At 35.3% G+C, this 21,864-nt stretch overlaps 1 protein-coding gene across 7 annotated transcripts in view; it reads left to right on the top strand.

The window, feature by feature from the left end:
- The window catches only part of LOC127938406 (collagen alpha-1(XII) chain), a 70,064-nt gene extending 56,056 nt beyond the window's left edge, over positions 1–14,008 (top strand). For 6 of the 7 annotated variants that reach the window (XM_052535001.1, XM_052535000.1, XM_052534997.1 and 3 more), the window contains 13 exons: positions 1,822–1,908; positions 2,520–2,573; positions 2,660–2,755; positions 4,326–4,379; positions 5,938–5,991; positions 6,717–6,770; positions 6,900–6,971; positions 7,656–7,691; positions 7,772–7,838; positions 8,397–8,579; positions 9,089–9,166; positions 10,200–10,370; positions 13,157–14,008. In XM_052535001.1, the coding sequence (XP_052390961.1) occupies positions 1,822–1,908; positions 2,520–2,573; positions 2,660–2,755; positions 4,326–4,379; positions 5,938–5,991; positions 6,717–6,770; positions 6,900–6,971; positions 7,656–7,691; positions 7,772–7,838; positions 8,397–8,579; positions 9,089–9,166; positions 10,200–10,370; positions 13,157–13,278 (1,128 nt within the window). In that variant the 3' untranslated portion in view covers positions 13,279–14,008. Of the gene's footprint in view, positions 1–1,821; positions 1,909–2,519; positions 2,574–2,659; positions 2,756–4,325; positions 4,380–5,937; positions 5,992–6,716; positions 6,771–6,899; positions 6,972–7,655; positions 7,692–7,771; positions 7,839–8,396; positions 8,580–9,088; positions 9,167–10,199; positions 10,371–11,621 lie in introns of all 7 variants that reach the window. The other variant, XM_052534999.1, reaches the window with a different exon arrangement.
- Positions 14,009–21,864: the final 7,856 nt, after the last annotated feature.

The following is a 21,864-nucleotide window of genomic DNA, read 5'->3' as shown; positions in this document are numbered from 1 at the left end:
ACTTGTAAACATTTGAAGTTGAAACGTAACTCTATGTACAGTATAAACTAAATATTTACAAAAGTCTCCAACTAGGAGTAATGATTGAAATAAAATAGCACTTTGACTGGATTGTATCATTAAGCTATTATTTTACATGACGACCTTCAATCCTTTTGACATAATGTATATTATAATGCTGACATTTACACTCATTTACATTTAAAAAGACAGAGCGTTATGTGAATAAGTGACTTTTTTTTAGCTGCTTTTCAGCACAACCCTGATCTAAACAGTGTGCGTCTATGTGCATTCATCAGTGCAGTGCATGTCAGATAAAATCAGAATAAATAATTGTCATATATTATCAATATTTATCTGTCAATACTTATTAGATTCAAATACAATTTCTGAATGTTATTTGAACATAAATGATTATGTACTTTAGTTTGTGCTTGGATCATCATGTAGTAATGTATTTCAACGGAAATATTTTACTGTTTGTTACAGTATGTCAAGAATAGAGAGTAATTGTCATAGTATGCGACAAGCTAGTAAAATTAGTTTGAAAACAATTTTTACTCAGAAATGGCTAGTAAATTTCACAAATAATTATAAAGAAACAGCAAGCACCACATTTTGAAGTAGAAAGAATTAAATCAGATCTTCTCGTAAAACATGCTCCAGTTATCTTCAAAAAAAAAAAAACATTCCCAATGTAGTTGCTAAGTCTCTTGCGTGGACTTCCCGAATTAATTAAGAACTCATGAACAGCTGGTGCAAACCTAGCCAGGGTTACACAAAGGTGAAACACAAGAATGCTGGGTTAAATTTCAGGTACAGATGACCTACGAACCACACTGTTTATATCCGTCCCATGCCTTTGATCATCGTGGCTTTAACCAAGGCAATTAACCCCAGACTGCTCCAGAGAGGTTTGCTGTAGTCACTTTGGATTGAAAACAAATGACAAGCCAATGGACTCTCACGCACATCTCCTACATCTTTTTTAGCTTCATCTACCCACGCAGATCTGTCATACTCTTCCATATGTGTCTGATTCGTCCCTGTTGACCAGATTCAAACATGAAGTCTAACATGTGTTCAGCCAAACCGCTCGCTATTGTTAGAGCATTTCCTTTCTTTGATCTCTCGTTGTGCGCTCTTCCATTTTATTTGGTTTGTCAACAGCAGACAAGACGGGATGTTTCACTGTCATTCATTTGTGGTCCTTAGTTGTGAAGTGTGAAATTGTTGAACTCGAGTGCCTTCGCACTTTCATTATATGTGCCTATTAAGACATGAGACCAAGAGAGCAGCTGTGTTCAAACTCTTTATTGTAGTTTTATTCTTCCATAAGCCAATTATTAGTATGGTACTTCTGGCAGTCATAACACAAGAGGTTTTAATTAGCTGTGTTGTAGCTATGTGACCCGTTCTTACTCCCAAAGCCAAAGCATGCTGAAACAAAGACAAAGATTTATGTGAAGAAAAGAAAAAGATAGTTTTTCATACATTTTCCATAGTGGACATCTTCTACCATTTTTTTTTGTGTTTCAACGTGATGCAAAATCTTTCTATTTTTTTATTATTATTCAATTTTTATTTGATGGACACAGAGTAATCGCTGTAGTAAGTTCAATTGCTTGAACCTACAATCTTTTAGTTATGAGCCCGTTTTTAACGCGCCTCTCTGATCATTTAATAGCTAAGGGTCCGTGAGCTAAACATTCACACAATCCATGTATATCAGGAAATAGTTTGTAGTTGGTTGATGGTCACTGATGTTGTTGCATATGCTGCCATTGGTTCTTATGTATTTTGTTTTCTCTTGTAATTCAGAGAGATGAATCCAAATGTCCATCTCTTCCCAATGCCTGCACGTGCACCTCAGACAGTTCAGGACCCCAGGGCCCTCAGGGGCCAGTGGTGAGTCAACTATATGTGCAATGAGGGATTATCTTTTTAAAATGCACAAGTTAGCATAAAGTACCGGAACATAGTCTGAACATTGGATAAATCCAGGTTTATAGAATAATTGTTCAGTTTGTTGACATATAATAGCAAAAGGATTTTATTTTGGATATAGAATTTTGTTGCTCATAAATTAAACAATACTATCAACAGCCATTCAAAAAAAAAAAAAAAAAAAAAGGTTTTAGGAACAAAATGCTAAATATATATATATCAAGCGGATTATATACTGTATTAACAAACTCTTCTATAAACATGTTCAGAATATAGATTTGATGTATGAAGTGGGGATTTCTGACTCGTTTTGAGATAATATCATATTTAAAGATATATATTGTAATTGAAATACAGATGCAGATAGATAAACTGTGTTTTCTTTATTTTAGCCTGAAAGAAGTCAAGATATAGAAGCAAAGTAGCATGGAAAAACAATGGTGTCTTGCCTTAAAATGATAATTCATGCATAATCAAAATTTGTATCGTTAGTTAATGTTACATGCGTATTGGTTGGGTTGAAATCAGGACTGTTTTCTCTGTAATTTCTCCACACGTTTTTTCTTTTCCAGGGTGCACCTGGAAGCAAAGGACCACGAGGGGAAAGAGGAGAACCCGGTCAAGTCGTGAGTAATCTGATTATCTTTTCTTGTTAAGTCAGAATGGTCTTAATTATCTGTACATTACAGATCATTAATCTCTGTTCCTGCAGGGTTCGATGGGCCAACGTGGAGAGATGGGTTTGCCGGGTCCCATGGGCCCTCCAGGACCACAGGGCCCTAGTGGGCTCTCCATCCCTGGCCAGGCTGTAAGTCCATCTCAGTTTTCCTCATGCATTCATTTCCTCACACAGTCAGAAGTCAGTAGCTGGCTGTAAATCCTTCTGCGCACCAAACAGAGATTATTCAGGTTATTTATTGCCCCAGGAGTTGTAGTGAAGGCATAATTATAGCAGCGAGCTCTGGATTCAGCATTCCTGCGTGTCTGGGGGCTTTACACTCATCAGAGCACTTTAAACTAGTACACAAATCTCACTGGATGTATTCCCCTCTCTGTTTCAGCTGCTGTGCAAGCAACACTATTACTATTGCTCTTACTTGGGGTTAAAGGTTCAAAACAAACCTGTCTGAGTGGTTCCACAAATCATGTGAAGCGTGGACTTCACCTTAGTTTCACGTTGAATTTTGTTGAACAACTTGAATTTGCTACATTTACTACACTGTAAAAAATAAGTGTAATTTTAACTGTAAAATTTTGTAAAAACGCTACGGAAAAAAACTGATAATAGGTTAACAGTAAGTTCCCGTACTATATACAGGGAAAAACTGTAAAAGATCTAACAAAGCATTTAATGTAAATTTACATGAAAATTCTGTTAATTATACAACTTTTAGAAGTAAAAAAAGAACAAATCAATGTATAATTTACAGTCTAAAACTGTAAACTGATATTCCCAGAATTCCCTGCGTGACACTCCACGTTTGAAAGTATTTTGTTTAAATAATCATGTTTTTAAATAGTTCTTGTTATCAGTTATGTACATTTGAGCTTTATGTTACATCTTCTGTTGCTTAATGAAAGTTTTTTGCATTATTTAAGTATCACGTGTGTTACCATGATGGTGTTTTGTGTTTCCATAAATGTGCACCTTCTATATGTTAATATATACTTCTGCTTGTGGTGAAGCTACTGGTGATGAGCTTTGATACTTCATGTGGCTTTCTCTTATACAGTACCATCTTTATTATTATGGTGGTTGTCAGTATTTTCAAGGTACAAAACAGATTTAATTTTGTGTGTTGTTGAATTTACTGGTTTATATTCACATTTTCTTGTTTGTAAATTACAGCTTTATATTGTAAAATTAACAGTTTTTGATGTAAATGTGTTTACAGTTTTCTGTATTTTTACAAAATTATTCTGGCAACCACAGCTGCCAAAAAGTTTTTGTAAAAACAACAATAAATTTTTTACAGTGTAATTTAAAGCTCCTTTTTGGAAGGGACCTTTGAGATTCATTCATCATTACACTACTGACAATGGACTTATTTTGCCCACAAAATTTTGCCAAAATGTTTCCAATGTCTCTAATGTGACTAACGATGAAGCACACCAAGAACAATAATTATAAAGATAACTATACATCCACACCAACGAACAATAACAGTTTGCACTGTACATATAGCAACACAATAAAACCACCCACAAAACTGCAGCATGATGGCAGGCACTTTAGCACGCTTTCCCTCTTGTTGTCCCTCTCATCCTTGTTCTCTGATACATGATGTTAACTTTTCTTTGGATCACATTGAAGCTTTATTACCAAGTCTTTGGACACTCTTTTGACAGGTCTTTCTCCTTTTATTTCCTCCATGCAGGGTCGTCCAGGTCCGAAGGGGGATCCAGGCGATGCTGGCCTAACTGGACAGAAAGTAAGTGTTGCTCTGGAGAGTCGTCCGAGTCTTAGGGGGGAAATGAGAGGATTTTTCGCTCTCTGTATCCTGCGCTACCTCTCTGGATGAGCTCCTTGTGGCAAACATTAGATTGTAACAAAGGAAGGGGATGGCTAGGAGGCAGCGCTGAGAAATGGTTGTAGATCACGCCACGAGATAAAATGTGGGTTGAGGCTGTAATTGTGCAGAGCCCTAATCGGCACCACTTTGTGGTTCTTCATTAAACTCTCCCCTTCTTTTTGTTGGATTGTTTGGAGCATGTGTGGAGCTAGTGAAGAAGTGATTTTTAGACATAATATGTATTATCTTAAAGAAGACAAACAGCAGAAGACTGTCTAATTGGTTTGTATTGTATTGTATTGTAGATTAACTTCCTTAAATCATTTACTCACTTTCATGTTGTTCCAAAACTGAATTTCTTCCATTCAACACAACATGTTTTGCTAAATATTTCATGATTTGAAGTAAACTCACCATAGAGACCATAAAAGAATCATAAAAGTCCATACGACTTGTGTGCTTTATTTAAATCTGAAGATCCAAATCCAAAGATAACGTATTATATAACCAAATAAATCACTTTTTAAATAAGACTTGATGGCTGCATAGGGAGTGATACAATGATATAGTTAAATAACATTGTGTTTAAAGTCTATGTTAAGACATTGCTTCTGAAGCAATGTGACTGCAACATATTTAATTATGTAGTTTATATAAACCGCTATGTAAAATTATATATATATATATATATGATTTTAATATTTTGTATTATGTTTACTTTATAATAATAATAATAATAATATATTCTGGCATCATGTACTCATTCAAATTATTATATGTTGTTCCAAAACCGGAAACTTCAGTGCCCATTATGTAAAATAACATTAATTTACAATAAGGAAAGTGTGGAAGATCTGGAATGACAAGGGTGATTATAAGACGAATCAAAATGCATTGAACTTTGACAACCGGACAATGACCACTGGTTCCTGATCCAGTTTGAAAGCAGGAGAGATTTTTATCTAGAGATCATTAATTAATTGAGTTAATTAGCAAATTAAGAGGAAGTCAAGAAAGGTAGTCGTTTTTCTCACTGTTGTGGTTATATTGAAAGGTCATTTTGTGAATTCTCCAGGATTGACTGTGATATCCGATCCCTCTTAATGAAGAGTGGGCTGAGCTGTGCAGGTGACCGTGTTGTAGGAGTTGCTAAAACAGCATGCATTTAATGACTCGCAGAGAATGCAGCCGGGGTTTATGACGGCCAATAAAATGGATCTGGAATATATTAAGTACCCTGTAAATCTAATGCCAAGACATCAAAGGAGACGCAGGATTGATAAAGAGAAAGAAAGCAAGCAAGCTAGCAAGAAAGAGATGGAGGATATCTTGTGTGTTGGTGGGATATTGTTTGTGTAAATGAGTTTGATTTGTTTGGTCGGAGGTAAGCGACCTGTGATAATATGAACCTGATGTGAGACTCTGGCACTGAGACTATTAGTGTAAGTTTTCCCTTTTCTTCCGTTCTCTCTCTAAGGGTCCACCAGGACCAGCTGGTGCCATCGGGCCAATTGGACCTGCTGGAATACGGGTGCGTGAAAACTTTTGAGTGTACAACACGATAGGCTGAAACTCATGAAAACTTACTTTTCAAGCATTTTTCCCTCCAAAAAAAAAAAAAAAAAAAAAGACTTCATTTGTAAAGTATTTAATCTTTAAAACATGAATAGCTGTACTGCCTTTAATTTATGCTTTGTTTTTAATAATTATAAATGTATTATTATTATTAATTATATTTTAAGAATAAAATATGTATTCTATTATTTTAGAATAAATATATATTTATAATACCGTAATAATGAAAATGCTACTACTAATAATAACACTTATTATTATTATTATTATTATTATTATTATTAATATAATTCTGTAAAGCACTTTAGTCAACTTTGTTTTAAAATTACTAAATTTTACATACTGTAAAAATATAATAAATATACAGTTGAGTTGAGAATTCTTATAATTGGTATTTTATACTGAAAATAAATTATTTAATAATGAAAATGTTGTAATTTTCATAGCAATTAAGTACATTTTCCTTTCATTACTGTAATACAGTATTAAAAAATCATATCACAATGTAAAACATCTCAGTAGTTCTTTAAATAAGCTTCATGTACTTCATTTTCATTTGGGGCTCAAATAAAACACAGATGTTTCTTTGAGAGTCTCATTAAGATGTGATTCGTGTGGATCTGAATGAACGTGTGTGATATCAGTCTAATGTGGATCTGTGTGTGTATGTTATCAACGCAGGGACCCCCAGGGAAGGAGGGGCCAGTGGGACCCATGGGCCCACAAGGACCTATGGTATGTTCTTGATTTTTTTGTGGGGGAGGAGAGGGAGTGTTGTTAAATTTGTTTTCTTTTACTCAGATGTGAGACTGTATTGCAGACATCTGTTTTGCTGAAGACCAGAGCTGTTATTCTTTTATTCAGGGACCCCCAGGATCCCCTGGAATGCCGGGACCTACTGGAAAGCCTGGAAAGAATGGAGATACCGGTGTTCCGGTATGAAACCTTTAGGTTTACATTGACTTAATAACAGCACGATACTGACACTGACACTAATTTGCTTAATTAGTCCAAAAACAACAACAACCAAAAAACACTTATCTTTAATATATCTATTATTTGAGAGCTTGATTTTCCTTCTAAGAAAAAAACCCCAGTAGTCTCATCTGTTTCTTCTAAACTTCTAGATCTCTGAAACTGTGCTCAGATTTGCCAAGATTTAGTCAAATCAGAAATCTCAATTTGATCTCAATCATTTCTTATCAAAGTCTTTCAAGAGCATGCGATCCGATCTCAATTTACAGATGAATACTCGCTGTATAACAACTAGTGACTCACTGAAATCTGTTTTTAGTCTATTTTGACTCTGTTTAGCAGAAACATCTGATTAAAAGTTTATTTTACATGTTGCTTTGAATAGTTAAATGTTTAGTCTTACAAAACACGAGTGGCACCATTCTAACCAGTTTTAACCAAACACATTAAGACCTTTTTTCCCCAAAAGCTAAGAAAGGAAATAGTCTTAACACGATCCACATTGTTTGCAAATCAGGTCAGTAATTATTTACTCAAATGCACAGCGCGGTTTTGAGCATAAGTCAGGAGCAAGCCAGTGATTTTAGTTCATGTTTGGATGTGTCACAGTCTATTTAAAGAGTAATATGGTTTTCATTCATACAGGGACCTGCTGGGGTTAAAGGAGACAAAGGAGACAGAGTGAGTGATGCTTTTAATATCTGCTTTCATCATTTTGCAAGAGTGGAGGAGACGCTAACATCTCATATTCATCCTCCTAGGGAGACATCGCATCCCAGAGCATGATGCGCTCTATTGCCAGACAAGTTTGTGAACAGCTCGTGAACGGTAATCCATTTCGTCCAGAAGAATGTTCTGAAGCCTAGAATTTCTGTAATTTATGCAATAAAGTCAATTGCAAATATATAGTACACTACAGCTCAAAGGTTTTTGAAAAGTCTCTTCTGCTCACCAAAGCTGCATTTATTTGATGAAAAAATACAGTAAAAACAGAAATGTTGTGAAATATTATTACAGTTTAAAGTAACTGTTTTCTATTTTAATATATATTGTAGAATGTAATTTATTCCTGGGATGTAAATCTGTATTTTCATCATCATTCCTCCAGTCTTCAGTGTCACATGATCTTCAGAAATCATTGTAATATGCTGATTTGCTGCTCAGGAAACATTTCTGATTATCAATCTTGAGAAAAAGATTGTTTTTTTTTTTTTTTTCAGGATTCTTGATGATTTGGAAGTTCAAAACTACAGCATTTATTTATTTGAAACCTTATAAATGTCTTTACTGTCACTTTTGATCATTTGAAAAGATTTTATAAGATATGATGTTCAGATGGTCCAAAAGGTTATATTTCATTATAATCTGATGTTTCGCGGTTTACAGGACAAATGGGTCGATTCAACGATGTGTTGAACCAGATCCCAAACAACTATCACAGCAACAGTCCTGGGCCTTCTGGCCCTCCTGGACCTCCCGGACCCATGGGACCACGCGGAGAGCCCGGTCGGATAGGCAGAAACGGCCTTCCCGGAAGTCCAGGGTTGCCTGGTCAGCAGGGAGAACGAGGTACCAGAAACAACAGCCAAAACTAAAACAGAAACAGAAAACCATGCCAAATACAACCATGTGATTTTAATCAGCCTCAAGAACTGTGGTTAGTTTGGACCACTGCCCTCACCGTACAGTATATGCAGAAATGCTAAGACAAATAATTGATGTCTAGTGAGCTGCCATGCGGTTTACTGTCTAAATTAATAGGAAACACTGTCTCACACACTTTTAAAAGTAAAGCTTCTTTGTTGGGATTGATGGTTCCATGATGCACTTTTAATATTCATTGAATCTTTCCATTCCACAGTTGAAAAAAGTACATTTTAAGGTACATTTAAGAAGTGTTCTTTATGGACCCAAAATGGATCTTCCATGGCATTGCTTTAGATATGCATCTGTCAGCATTTCTGCGTTCAGACGTTTGTCTATGGCACATTTAGCAGTGTGTTACAGATGCATATTTGCAGCTATGTGTTTGTGTTGGGGGATATTTATATCTCTGTGTTTATGTGTGTTTTCATTAGGACCAGCCGGAGAAAAGGGAGACAGAGGAAGTCCAGGCATCGGAGAGAAAGGACAGAGAGGAGCCACTGGACCACCTGGTATGTTTCATGTACTAAAACCTAGCTTATGTAGCTCATCTGATGAGGAATACAATCAGGAAAAACCTAGAAATGATAGAGAAAATTGTGATTTTATGAAGTTGTTTTCCTTTTTCTTAGTAGGAGATTATGCTATATTTGAACTCAATATCTGCCACTTTCATTTTTAGGTACAGAGCTATTAGATGTGTTGCATTTTAAGTTACGTAACACTTAAAAAATGAGCAGACATAACTCTACCAGACTTTTCCCTCAAAGAAACTTTGTCAGTTCAAGTCAAATCAAATTCTTTTATAATGTGCTTTATACAGTACAGATTTTTTTCAAAATAGCACAGAAATAAACAGGAAAATAGCAGAATCTGGCTAGAATCTTTTTTTTTTCCAATAACAACATTAATGTTGCAAAAGTTCTTCATTAATGAGGAACTTTATTCAGGAACTAAAGACAGCTCTATCAAAGAAAATAATGTTGTTGTTGTAAAACAATTCTCATCCAGCAGTGGTCAGTGCAGTCAAATTGATCATATTTCTGAAAGTTAATTTTCTTGTAAGCGCACTTTGTAGACAGAAACCTGTTTGAAAACAGTCATTGTTCATACAGTTGTTAGTGATGCTAATGTTACCTAAAACATGAAATGTACTTTATGTATAACTTCTGCACCAAAAATTATGCAATTTAAAGTTACAAAAATACATAAATATATTGATGTAACAGATAACTTGAATTCAACAATGATTTAGTCAAGTTCTACAGCTGTCAATAACGCAAAAGTCCCTTAATTATGAAATGAAGGCAATAATGTTAATATGCAATTCAGTTCTCATCCAGCAGTAACACTGGAGTCAAATTGATAATATTTCTGAAATTTAATTTTAAGTCCCCTGTTTGGAAACAGAAAAAAATTGTCGCAAAACTGTATTATTATTATTATATATAGATGATACTTCTGAAAGTTAATTCTCTTTTAAGCTTCTATTTATGTCACATTTAAAGGTTGTTTTCTGAGACGGTATTTTTCCTGATTCTGTAGGCCCACCTGGTGAGTCCAGAGTCGGGTCTCCTGGTTCAACTGGCCCTCCGGGCAGCCGCGGTCCTCCCGGTCGCAACGGTGTCAGCGGTGTCAGCGGTCCACCCGGCCCACCTGGCTACTGTGACTCCTCTCAGTGTGTCGGTATCCCGTATAATGGACAGGGTTACAGAGGTACGTCTCTCATGCTCTAGCTGTCCCCATTGCATGTCAGTAGAAATCACATTAATAGCATGTGTAGTATAACGCAGTGCATGAACTGAGCAGTAGATGATGTAGCCAGATGCTGCAAAGTAATGCAGATTATCATGGGTGAATCTCATCAAACCTCATCAGGAACATGCGTAAGTCATGTTTCACTCCAAAATCAAAATAATCTTTTTGAAAGAAGTCTCTTCTGCTCACCAAGGCTGCATTTATTTTACCAAAATACAGTAAAACCTGTAATATTGTGAAATATTATTACAATTTAAAATAACTGTATTCTGTTGTGATATTTTTTTAAAGGGGTCTTGAACTGAGGAATCAAAATTCCCTTGATCTTTTGACATATAAGATGCAATTTTACTGTAAAAACATTGTTTAAAAACAGCTTATATTGAACTCGATCTGCCAAAATGACAGCTTAAGGATTGAGCCACTTTATGATAGTGTGTCTAAACCCCGCCTCCACAGAAAAAGGTCAACACCTGCTTCTACATCACTGCCTGTTTAGCCCCGCCCACTAATTCTACATCACTGCCTGTTTAGCCCCGCCCACCAATTCATGCATGTAGTGTAAATAGAGCAGCAAAAAGATATCAGTAAGAACTTGGTCCTTTGTTGACTTTATTTTACAGCAGATTACTTTAAAAACAAAGCACAATTTTTAGAAAGATTGAAACTAAAAGACGATGCTGTGCCAACTTTTTTTTAAATCTAAAAATCTGTAAAGATATTCAGAACATTTATTCACATTTCTGTAATGCAGACCAAGAGTCTGTATGCTGAATTGAGAATCAAACAAATGTTTTGTAAAAACAGAGTCATATGATTCATTAAAAATATCGGACTCAAAAGAGTGATTCTTTGAAAACGTGGACATTGTATTCAGTTTCCAGGTTTTTCTTTGAACAAAGCTCTCGTATGACATGTGGACTACTTTTATTACATTTTTTCATCCTTTTTAAAGCATCAGTTTGCATTGACTACACAAAAGAAAGGCTTTAGAACGACTTAAGAATAAATAATTGTCCTATAAATAAGCATAATTTTCTTTCCTTTTCATGCACAATACAATTTAAAAAAATATATATATATTATTTTGATTTTGGAATGAAACATGCTCCGGATTCTCACCTTCTCGGTATCACAGTATCAAAAGCTGATTTTCAGTTTGTGATTTGTCTGGCAAAGAATTCTAACCCCCTCTTTGACCTGTTCCAGGTTCATAAACTTTCTAAAGCACCTGTGCTGCTTACACTTTGAAATCCTGAGAAAATCACATGTTATTGGGCTCTGTGCGGATAACCAACCACGGAGATGATTAAGCGAACACTATTGAATAAAAGCAAACAAATCTGCGGATGGGTACTAACAACAACTCACAGCCACGGGCATCAGTGACGGCAGCCAAAACAACCCAAAACAATCTGCAGTCGGCTGGAGACGCATGACCAAAACACCCCAGCAGCCACAACAAATACTAACCAGGTGGATCTGTAGCCAAAACAACTGTCATATAGCATGTTAACTCCAAGAGTTGTTGTTTATCTGGACATAAACTAATCATGCCTAGTATGTGAATCCCAGTCCACTAAAAAGCAATAGTTTTAACCCTTGTAGTGAGCTTGAATTCAACTGCTTGCTGAATGCCGACACCAGTGCCTCTTGTTTTACTTCGTGCCTTAAGTGATCTCACAGACCTTTGCTCAGGGCCAGTTTCTTTTTGTACATTGGACCCTGGAGGTTTCTTTTCTTTTCTCTTTTAGTATCTATGTATGTACACACTCATCTTGCCAGTATCATTTCCTAAAGGTTCATTTCTGTATCTCTTTCATTTGGCTGTTAGTAAGGGTTTAGATGAATATCTGAATGGGCATATGGTTGAGTTCTTGATTTCAATTTACACGTTGATATTATTCTTTAGCATGTAAACTTGCCCATATCAGCCGCCATTAGTTTTAATAGTAATTTTACAATGTCTGTGAATATAGGATAAATTCAGGTACAACGGATTACTTTTTGCCATTTGAGATGACTGGGAAAAATGGTCCAATTATCCTGAATTAACCCTATATTCAAACACTGGGGTCCAAAAGTCTGAAACCTCATTGAATCAATGTTTTGAGATTTTGAAGATCATGGTTGCTAAAGTTTTATGTAGGCTATTTGACATTATTTATGAATTAATCCAAAATTGGTCAGATTGAATTCAAGTAATTTAGGTTGTCAACATTTGCAGTGGATGGGAACCAATGACCTTGTGTGATATGTAAGAAAACAAAAATAAAAAGTTCAAGATCTTTCATCTAGGTAGATTAACAATCAAATTGTTTTGCTGATGCAATTTGGAAGCATTTTTACTTGAGTTTTCAGGCTTTTGGATCCTGCTGTGCAAAAGTATTAGGCCACTATTATTTTCACCAATAAAAAATGGTTTTAAGTCTATTTCTATATTTTGCTTTAGTGTATCTATTTCTATATTTTGCTAAACATTCCTCTTGCCGTTCATTCATTGTAATAATCCAGTGAGATTTTAACAACTGATAGAAATAACTGACTTAAACCATTTTTTGTTGGTGAAAATACTAGTGGCCTGAGACTTTTGCACAGTAGAGTAAATAAAGCACTGACCCATTTACAATTCATCAATAAGCACTTTCTAACCCTTTGCACTTACTGTAGCCACATAGAGGAAGGTAACATTTGCATTTTGCTTGTTGAGTGACTCAATTGGCCAATGCCGTATCTCCAAGCAGAACAGTATCCACCTGATGCCGAGCAAATAGTCCCAATCCCAGAAGAAGACTTTGAGATTTCATCAAACCAACGCCGCAAGAGGTCGCTGCCAGAGACGGGATCTGAAAGGAAAGTGTGGTAAAAAAAATAAAAAGGCTGGGAGTCGGGGGTTCATTGGATCATGTTATTTGTTTGTGAGTTCAGCTGATCAGACCCTTGAATCTCATAATATTATATCCTCAAAGCTTATTTCTGTACTCCATCGCTTGTAAAATAGCATTGAATTTGTGTACGGTTGGAATCAATGACATGTCACACATCGTAGCGTGCAAGTGAAAGGTGTTTGATAATTTATTAACATTGAAGTGTTTTCAAAGATCATTGCCTCTTCCAGTCATCTGCATATTCACCATTCATCACTTATGTACCAATCCACATTATTATTCATTACTGTCTTCATTCACCTGAGAGATTGTCTTTTTGTTTTTGTTTTTTTTGTTAACATCTGCAGGAAAACATGCCCTCCATCACAATATTATAAATCCGATATTGATCATGTTGGATGAATGTTTGATTTAACCTCACAGTTGATTTTTACCAAAGGTGGGATTGCATGTCTGTGGTGTATATTTAGTATGTTTTTGTTTTTAATTTTCATTTGTAGTTGTTTTTCCCTTTTTTAATTCAGAATATAGTTGTTGTAATTGTTGTTTTATCAGTATCAAATGCAGTTTTGGCATTTGCGTGCAAGACTATATATATATAGTATTGCTGCTTCATGTTTGTAACTGCACATTGTGAATTCCACAGCCTTATTTTCTTATTTATTTCTGAAACAGAGGAGGCATTTTTCAATAAAACTACTGAAAATATTAAGTGTGCCATTTTTGTATAAGTAGAATCTTGCATAAGATTTACATTTTATTGCTAGTGTCATTTGATAAAGAATTTAACACCCAAACTATGATTAAATTGCTTACAAAATCAAAAGCAGGCTTTTAGCCCATGTGTGAAATCTAAATTTAAGCTGAAAGAATCTAGAGTGCCTTCATTGCTTTCAAGCCAAAGTTATAGTTTATTGGCTTTTATTTGACCCACCCCAACTTTACTGTTTCAAAATGAAATGTTTCAAAGCATGAATGAAATCTGTTTTTCAAAGCAAATATAAGTGTTTGCAGTGCAGCAAAAAATGTTTTAATAATGTTTTAGCCCAATCGAGATCACTACTCATGACTTTAATCTGTATGCCAATCAGAAGGGCTAATTTTCCTAAAAGTTAGACTAGTGCTTTTTGAGTGTTTTCTTGATGTGTACATTCATGGTCTGTGGTTAACTTGAGAATTTTGTTCTACAACACAAATGACCAGTTATGCTTCAAATGTGAATTCTGAAGCTTGATTGTTGATCCATCAAACTTGTAAATACATTCTTCAACCGAGACTAAATGAAACTGAAAAAAAAATATATATATATTTAATGGTTTTCAAACACTCCCTCCATCTGCCATTGGTCATTTGAATCAGAGGTTGTTTGACTCAATTAATTGCAAAAATGTATAGAGAAAAAAAGGTCAAGACAATGGGGCACACTTGCATACATTGTAATTTTTGCCTTTATTTCCTGTGACCAATACAGCTTGTTTTCCACCCAGACCATAGATTCGTAGAATTTTGAGCAAATTAAGCATGTGCTTCATATTTTAAGGAGCAGATTTTACCCTTGCAGCCATTGTAATCCGGGTACTAAATTTCACATGACTAATATTAAATGCATGTGTACGAAGTCTTTTTCTCCCATAAGGAACCACTTCAAAATGGACTGGAAGCTTCTATTAGGGGCTTCATTGATTTATCACCAAAACTGTTGCATAATAGCCCACATTTAATGTTGTTCAGACACATGTGTCCAAGATCCAGATAAATTCCCTGATTCAGAGAAGCGTCTCATAACTGTGAGCAGCTTCCAGCAATGCAGGTCAGGAATTAAATTTGAAAGGTTGAGGGATCTGACGGCGTACTGCAGTGTTTGGTAACGAATGTGTTTGAAGTCCGTCCAGACATGTCATCGAGAGGAATGCAGCGGGACCCCTGACAGCATCAAAACTATAAAGTCACTTCAGCCTACCGACACACATTATGATGCTCACCAGACCTGAAAATTTTTAAATGCTTAAACTAGGGTCATCATACGTCCTCTTCTCTAAATTACCTAAAATGACGGTGTTTTCGCGTTGTATTCCTGTAGGGTTTTCATACTTTCTGAAGGTAATGATTGAAAGATAGTTCGACCAATAGCATGCAGGCACTATACATAATCGACCAATGATGAGTCTCGATTTCTGCTGCAACATTCAGATGGTACACTCTTAGAAGAAAAGGTTCTATATAGAACCTTAAAAGGTTCTATCAGGCGCTACATATTTGGAACCCCTAAAAGGTTCTATATAGAACCCTTTTTAAGGGTTCGATCAAACGAACCAGTAACCAGTAAAAAGTTTTATATGGAACCTTTTAGGGGTTCATTCATGATTATTTATTTTGTCCTTTCTGAATTAAATATTTCATATAATTTGCAAACATCAAGACCCTAAAATGTAAAAATGTAATTCACATTAAAAAGTCACCCATGAATACTGAAAAAAGCACACCCAAAGTGCATAGAACTAGTCATTAATTTATATTAACAAAAATAATTACTATTACAGAAAGAAAGCTACTGTAATTTCAAATATTCAAGGCTTTAAATGTACAAATCAACATTAAAACACCAACCATTTAAAAAATCTCATAAATTATGAAAATAGAGTTACATAAAATAGAGTTATAGAGTTACGTATTACAAAATAAGTCCATTATAAAACTACATTAATCTATCACTAATAAATAATGCAAATATACAGATTCATCTTAATTCCCATCAGGGTTAGAACAACATCAAATATCTCAAAACTACAAATTCATATTAATATAACTCACAATGGAAATATACAGATATAGAAGTACTTCAAATCTACAATTTCATATTAATATCGCTCATAAAGAATGTGAATACATAGATTAAAATTCAGATCAACATTTCAGAATATCAAGTACTTAAAATCTAAAAATTTACATTAATATCACTCATAAAGAATTGTAATTACAGATTCAAATTCAGATCAGCATTTCAGAATAACATCAAACGCCTCATATTTACACATTTACATTAGCACTATTCACGAAATATCAACGTATTATGATAATTGATTATACATTTTGAGCACTGGGACAGACAGGGTTTTTTTGGCTTCTGGAGAGTTTAAACAGGTATTGCTCAACAAAATTCATCATGTGAGTGATGTGCTTGGGGTATTTCACACTGAATATGAAATAAGTGGCAAAGAAAAAAACCATCCATTCCTGCGCTCACAATGTTGACACCCTCAACATTGATGCTGGCTCTTTTTTCATGGAGGAGGTTTGAAGCTTCATGAAAAACTATAGTCAGAGTTGGCTTTACTGGTTCCTTCAAGTAGGAAAAACATATAAATTATTTGTGAAGTAACTTAGAATCTTGCATACTTTCTTCCAAACAATTAGGGATGTGACTGACCATTTTTTACCACAGTGGAAAGGGCCAATTCACTGGCTAGGGTTCGCGAATCATTTGAGTCAGTTCGGGAGTTCGGAGCTGGGTGAGTCAGTTCGGGAGTTCAAAGCGGGTTCGCGAATCATTTGAGTCAGTTTGGGAGTTCGGAGCGGGTTCGCGAATCATTTGAGTCACTTTGGGGATCGCAAATCATTTGATTGAGTTCGGGTGTTCGGAGCAGCTTCGCGGATCATTTGAATCAGTTCGAGAGGTCGGAGCGGGTTCGCGAATCATTTGAGTCAGTTCTGAGCGGGATCGCGAATCATTTGAGTGAGTTCGGGTGTTCGGAGCGGCTTCGCGGATCATTTGAATCAGTTCAGGAGTTCGGAGTGGGATCGCGAATCATTTGAATCAGTTTGAGTCAGTTCGGGAGTTCGTAGCGGGTTCGAGAGTCATTTGCGTCAGCTCGAGAGTTCGTTTTATTGTCATTGCATATCTCTTAAGATCAATCACTCAGCTACAAGCAGCTAGCAGCTAAAAGGATAAAAAGTGACACTGTCAACAACAGTTAATAAATAAATATAGCCTATAAACTAGAGGTGGGCATAGATTAATTTTTTTTATCTAGATTTGAGTGTGATATTAAGTTGCGATATTAAACAATAATTTAATTACAAATGCAAAATGTTGCAGAATAATGTAATATATGAATGAATAATAGCCTAAAGTACCTTTGTGCCAAAAGGGTTCTTTCTTGTCATTATAGAACCTTTTTAGCATAAAATATTCTTTGGAGTTGAGTAAAAAACCCTATGGTTCTATATAGAACCCCAATGAACCCTTTTTTCTAAGAGTGTAGGGTCAGAATTTGGCATAGATATATCCTGTCTAAATCCAGATATAATGGTTGCTATATTGTTAAACCACTATAACCCAAATTAACCATGGTTTTGCTAAACTAACCATTGTCTAACCACGGAATTTGTTAGAAAACTAAATACAAATGGTAAACCATTTGCTAAAAAACTTGTACTTTTACTATAATAAAATATGGCCAAGAAGTAAGATGAAATTTTGATAATTTATAATGGAAGCCAGTGAGTTCATAAAAGTATAGCACATACTTACATAATATGCATTTAAATATCAGTTGCCACTCTACATATCCAAATAATATGTTTTAGTAAGATAAGATTTAAGAGTAATGCTTCATTTTATGATCAAAGCTCTGTAGTTTTAAAACATATAATGCAATGCAATACGATGATGATTGAGATGAACAAATAAACGTTTCTCAAAAGATGAGATCTGAGATGTTTCCGAGGCTTGGGAAGATCATTCCTCCACTGAGTAACAGAGAAGGTAAATATTCTGGAAACAAACATTCTTCAAAAACCTTCTTGATCATTGCAATTTAACATGATTTATCACTTCGGTAAGTGTTTTTCTTGAAATATAAAATATTATGTTGATCGTTTGTAGGCTTCAGCTTTACTGGTCACTGGGTTCAGAAAATTTTAAGTAAAATATAATTGTGATTTTTGGCTGAAACGTTGTTGAAAACAAAGTGGCAACCGTCAGTGAACAAACCGCCAATGGTATGAATAGATTATGAAAGCTAACCGGGCTCATCACGGCCCATTTGGGTTTAACGTGAGCACATTGTTCAGATACACCCTGGAACATCACCGAGCTGAAGAAAGAGCTCAAGCCTCCTGCAGGGAGTTTTCAACACTCACTGATGACTGCCTCCAAAAACCAGAGGGGTATCGACGAGAAAAAACCCAACACTGTTCTTTTCAGCTTCTTCATCGCTGAGCTGAAACTCATATTGATGCGATGCCCAAACATGACTTCATGGAAAGTAAGCAGTAGGAATCTGGCAGCTCTTGGTGCTCGCGCAGCAGAAGGGGGTCTAACCGCTCCAATTAGTTTCAGTGTGTGCTTGTCTGCAGAAATTAATATCCTGATATCCTTACCGACATACGAGAACAAGACCAAAGATGAATGAAATGCTTGGACTCAGACCTCAGTGAGAGCTGATTGGAGGTGGACGGCATTTTTAATTCAGTCATAGACACTTTCCTCTCAGTTCTATATCTCAAGCATGACATCATCTGAGATCTTTCTTAGAGCCAATAGTTAGTCAAAGCAAGTAGGAAAAAGTATTTAAACACAAAAGGCTTTTTTGGGGAAGTTGAATTATGGAGATCTATTATAAAGCTGCTTGGTAAGGTTGTTGACATTATCAGGTCAAATGGAAAAGGTTGAAGTGTCTTTTGTGGCTATTTTAAAGTAGGATAGCACAATATCTTGCTCACCAAACGTGATTATTTAACCATAAAAGCCTATGATTTAAATAAATGAAAAGGGTTTGAAATGAAGGGGTTGCACTGTTGTGAAATAAATATATATTATAACATTACAAAAACCACATCTGCATTAAAATAGCACTTTAATGTAAAATAAACACTGATCTCATCAAATATTTCCAGCAATGTTAATACATACTTTGTTCAATTGTGTGTTTGCAATGGCATAGTAATCAAAATATTGTGTAGACCTTATGAAACTGATGAAAAATTCCCTTGAAACGTATTGCGGAGAAAATGTATTCCTGCCTTCAATCGCAGAAGGGTTAACTCATAATTAACACACTGTTAAAAATATCAGCCATTCAAACTGTTAGTCTCCTTCTTTTCAGGATTCGTTGATGCATAGAAAGTTTAAATGTACAGTTGAAATAGAAATGCAACATTATAAATGTCACTTTTGATAAGTTCAATGTCATTGCTTAAAAAAACTGTCGTTTGTAAGTTAACAGTGCGTGTTTTAATGAATATTGCAATGTCCAGTTGATCTGAAATTATTTTCTGTGGTAATCGACAAATGCTGTTCACTAACTTTTGAAACTGGAAGATGCCTAAAAGAAGACAGTTTTAGTATTTAGAAAGAAGTGTCAGTGTTTTAACATTTCAAATCCTGAAAACCGCTCTGTGACATAATAACACACAGTCTGAAGAAGGCACGATGGTTTGATGGGAGTTTTTGTGCTGTAAGAACAAACCTTGAGCAGCTAAAGGTGTTTGGCAGATCAGGGTGGTCTGTGTCCTTCAGTCCAAATGAACTCACTCAAGGCTCATTTCCTCTCTATGCAGTTTTGGACTTTTCATTAAGTAGACCTGCCGGAGACCCTCTCTGTTGTGTGTCAGAACATCTGGGACATGTCGGAGCCATTTACAAAAAAACGCAAGCATAGAGAATGAAAGATGTCGTAGCGACTTAAACAAATCTTAAACTTTAGCATGTAACTTGACTTTTGTTGAGGAAAGTTTTTGTTTACCAAACGTCCATGCATACTGTTTCAAGAATGACAAACACAAGTGTAAAAAATTACCCAAATGATCAAACAAGCTACCGCAGCTTCAAAAACATGCCCAATAGCCTATTATCTGTTTATTATTATCATCTATATTATTTATTACCAGTAAATGAGCTTTCAACATTTTTATTTGAAAAGCAAAAAAATAAGTTATTTTACAAAAATCTGCAAACTGCAACAAAGTCTAATATTGCACTGATTGGCTATTAGCTGTGTGGAGTTTCAGTCAGTGCATTAAATTCATAAAGAAACAATATTGCTTGTCAGATTTTCCTAAAAAGCAACTATATTTTTTTAAAATAAGCCCATAAAACTGCGACATGCGGCAGAATTTTAATATGCAATTTAACAAAAAAAGAAGCCCAAAGCTGCATATTATAAGCGGACTTGGAAATCAATGCTATTAATGACAGTAAAACATGAAGCAGTGGATGGAACGAAACATCTGACAAGCCGATGTCAAAAATATAGCTGTGAATAAAGTGATTCAGACTCAATTTAGAGCAACAAATCTACAGCAAGAAACAAGTCGGTGTTGGCTGAATATATTAGCAGTTTCTACAGTTAAATACAAGAATATTTCAGTATATCTAATTCATTATTGAATTGTTGTACCATTATTTAAAAAAAACTTGTTTAATCTGTAGTTAACTGGTTAAGAATTTAAATGTTTACATTTCCTTCACTTGCTTTATATTTCAGAACAGTAAAAGTAGTAAAATTTGTTCTGATAGTCATTTTAAAATAAATCCAAAAGCAAGACGTGCAAAAACTAGAGAGTTGAAATGGCAACTGATGCCGCATGTTAATGCCACTATCATTATTTACAGATTTGCAATTAATCTGTTTTGGAGTTTGTGACAAGAATAAGGCAGAAGAGGATTCAGTGAGGGTCTCAAGAGTCTCTACATATATACATACTGTATACAGCAACATCAAATTACATTTCACTGGAAGTTCATGAGCTTGCTTATCTTATGCAGAGCAGACGTTCTAAAGAATGCTATGTGCATACTCAATTAGAGGCCTAATTTGCTGAGGCGTTTATTGAATTAGCAGACATTATGTATTTAGCTGTAATATATTCTAATAGCTAAGATTTTATTTAGACAGAATCTGAAGCTTTTCCTTAATGCACTAATAATAATCTGAGCTCCACTTGAGCCATTAAAATCTGCCTTAGGTGCATCGTTTTAACCTACTGAATAGGTTTAACTTATTAGGACCCATAAACAAAGGCATTTGTTTGAATCACAATCCATGATTTTTTAACCCCCTAATCATTCATCTTGGAACATGTATCTGTCCATTTACTGTGAAATACAATTGGGATGAGATGTCAGCTCCCATATGTGAATAAACAACTGACCCGCTTTGATTGAATCAAGTGACTCATAATAAAGCCCATGTGTCTGTCTGATTTGATATGAGACTGGCACACATTGTCTTGAAAATGAAAAGACGCATGATTGAGCCAAATGTTTTCAATTGCGTGTCACTTTCCCTAAATGTCACGGCATAATGTTTTTATGAATTTGTTTACTCTGGTTATGAGGAGCTATAAGCTTGAGGTCTTTGACTGATTCAGCAGCCCTTCTTCGTTCTGGATGATTCCAGCTGTGGAAGAACAAGAACATCTTCAAAGCTCCTTCCAGTCTGCTGCATATTGCAAGTGGTGCTCATTAAGGAAAGGATCACTATTACTATTAAACATACTTAGGGTTAAATGAAACTTTGGCAATGCTACAGATCAGTTGATAGCTCAAATTATGCTTTTTA

The sequence above is a fragment of the Carassius gibelio genome, chromosome A20 (genome assembly GCF_023724105.1).
Source record: "Carassius gibelio isolate Cgi1373 ecotype wild population from Czech Republic chromosome A20, carGib1.2-hapl.c, whole genome shotgun sequence".
Lineage (NCBI taxonomy): Eukaryota > Metazoa > Chordata > Actinopteri > Cypriniformes > Cyprinidae > Carassius > Carassius gibelio.
The sequence above is the reverse complement of the archived record's forward strand: the minus strand, read 5'-3'. Positions and strand labels throughout refer to the sequence as shown.